General features: G+C 38.7%; 1 protein-coding gene across 1 annotated transcript; it reads right to left on the minus strand.

Annotated features, from left to right (window-relative positions):
• Positions 1-953: 953 nt before the first annotated feature.
• LOC112500016 lies at positions 954-1877 on the minus strand. The gene has a single exon (XM_025103276.1). It carries the CDS (start codon positions 1875-1877, stop codon positions 954-956), a length of 924 nt encoding a protein of 307 aa, XP_024959044.1.

A 1877-nucleotide genomic window follows, 5' to 3' on the forward strand; every position in this document is an offset into this window, starting at 1 on the left:
ATATTTTTTAACATAATTGGAATGGAATGATAAAAAAGACAAAAAAAAATTCCCTTTCTTTGATATTTTTTAACTTTTTTACGACAGTGAAGAAGCTTTATCTTTGTGCGATCTAGCCACCGAAAACCTGCAACTAATCATCCCACAAAACAATTTTCCGACCAACACAAAAAGAAGAAGACGAATTTGATTTCAATGGCGCCGGTTTTAATTTGCCGGAAAATCAAATGTGCTGTGCCGAAGAGGTGTTTTTCCCAGGTCAAATACCAGGAGTTACCATCAATCCAACCCGAAACCATCATCAAAATGGAGCTTTTTATAGTTGGGTCTGTTGAAACCACAAGAAATCGGGTTGGTGGATCTAAAGAACCGGAGACAGAGAAGCCATGGAGGCATGAAGGATGAAACCCAGAAGAAGAAGACAAAGCATTTACCGTTGTTTGGTGGGTATAAATGCTCTGCAAATGCGGTTGAAAGTAGAGTTTTTCCAAAAGAAAAATAGATGAAATCGGGAATTTCAAAAGGAAGTAAAATTCTAATGAGGGTATTTTTGTCATTTACACAATTTTGGATGAAATGAATCATAATTTCATCACTTTTATGAAGGAACGGTGAAATCCTAAAATGAGAGAATCTTTAGAATTCAATTCTATTCCATGAGTAGTCAAACTTTGGAATGGAATTCGATCAACGAAATTGACCATTCCAATTCTATTAGATTCCGACGAATCAAACACCTCCTAAAACATATATAGATAAGGACAATTTAACAACTTTAGTCGTCGACCCATTTGACGCAGTCAGTGGACGATTTCAACATCTGAGAAAAGTTCTTGAAACTAAAACACAACAATGAGAAAGCAAACTTGATTCATTACTTCACATTCGTAGGACGAAATAAAACATGATTGAATATTTGAACACAAAAACAAGACAAGAGGAGCATAAATCGATTACGGTATATTTTCATCCAGAACAGCTGCAATCGGTATCTGATGGTATTCAAAACCCTCTGATTTCTTCATGTGATTCTTACACTGGAAATAGAAGACACTGTATGCCATGACCTGAAAGATGCTCACTACGCAAGTGAAAACAGATTGGCTCACCACAAAAACAATCGGCATTGAAGACGACAGTTTCATTTGAAACGGGACAAAAACCAGCGACACAAGAACCAGAAACAAATTCAGAAGAAACCCATCTCCTCGATTGCCCTTCACAAGCTCTCGAGCTTTCCCAAGTGCTGAAAGCCCATAACTATCCTCAACCACAGAAACAACCACTGCTAAAGCCCAAACAACAGATAGGTAAAGATAGAATGTGAATATGAGAATGCCAAGGATGACCAGGAGGATGATCAGGATGATAGGATGGTCAAAAAGAACAAGCGATGGAACAAACAAAGGCCAAAAGAACAAACTCATGTAACCAAGGGCAAGAAGTTGTACATAGAACAAAGTGACGAATGGTCGAGTCCATGTTATCGACACCTTCCTAAGTAGTTCCTTGATCGACAAATTATCGCCACTGTAGTAGCTTGATGCAATAATAACTATGGCGGTTTGGGCCAAAACGATTACGAAGAAGAGTAGAATGATATAAGCAACTTCAATTCCCAGAAAGATGCCGATATCTTCACGGATATCAGCCAAGAGTTTGGTGTATTCAGGTGTACCGGGGCGTTCGGAGGCTAAGTTAAAGAGTTTGATGACGAAATCGGTGATGAATGGATTGGAAGAGTAAGTGTATAAGAGGAAGGAGATGGAGTAGAAGATAAGGTAGAGGATGGCTGTGAAAGCCATGAGCTTTCCATTTCGGGAAAGGATTTTGAGTGGTCCTTTCAGGAGTTCAAGAAAACCAGAAAGGTTGGTCAT

The sequence above is a fragment of the Cynara cardunculus genome (assembly GCF_001531365.2).
Source record: "Cynara cardunculus var. scolymus isolate 2C chromosome LG 17, CcrdV1, whole genome shotgun sequence".
Lineage (NCBI taxonomy): Eukaryota > Viridiplantae > Streptophyta > Magnoliopsida > Asterales > Asteraceae > Cynara > Cynara cardunculus.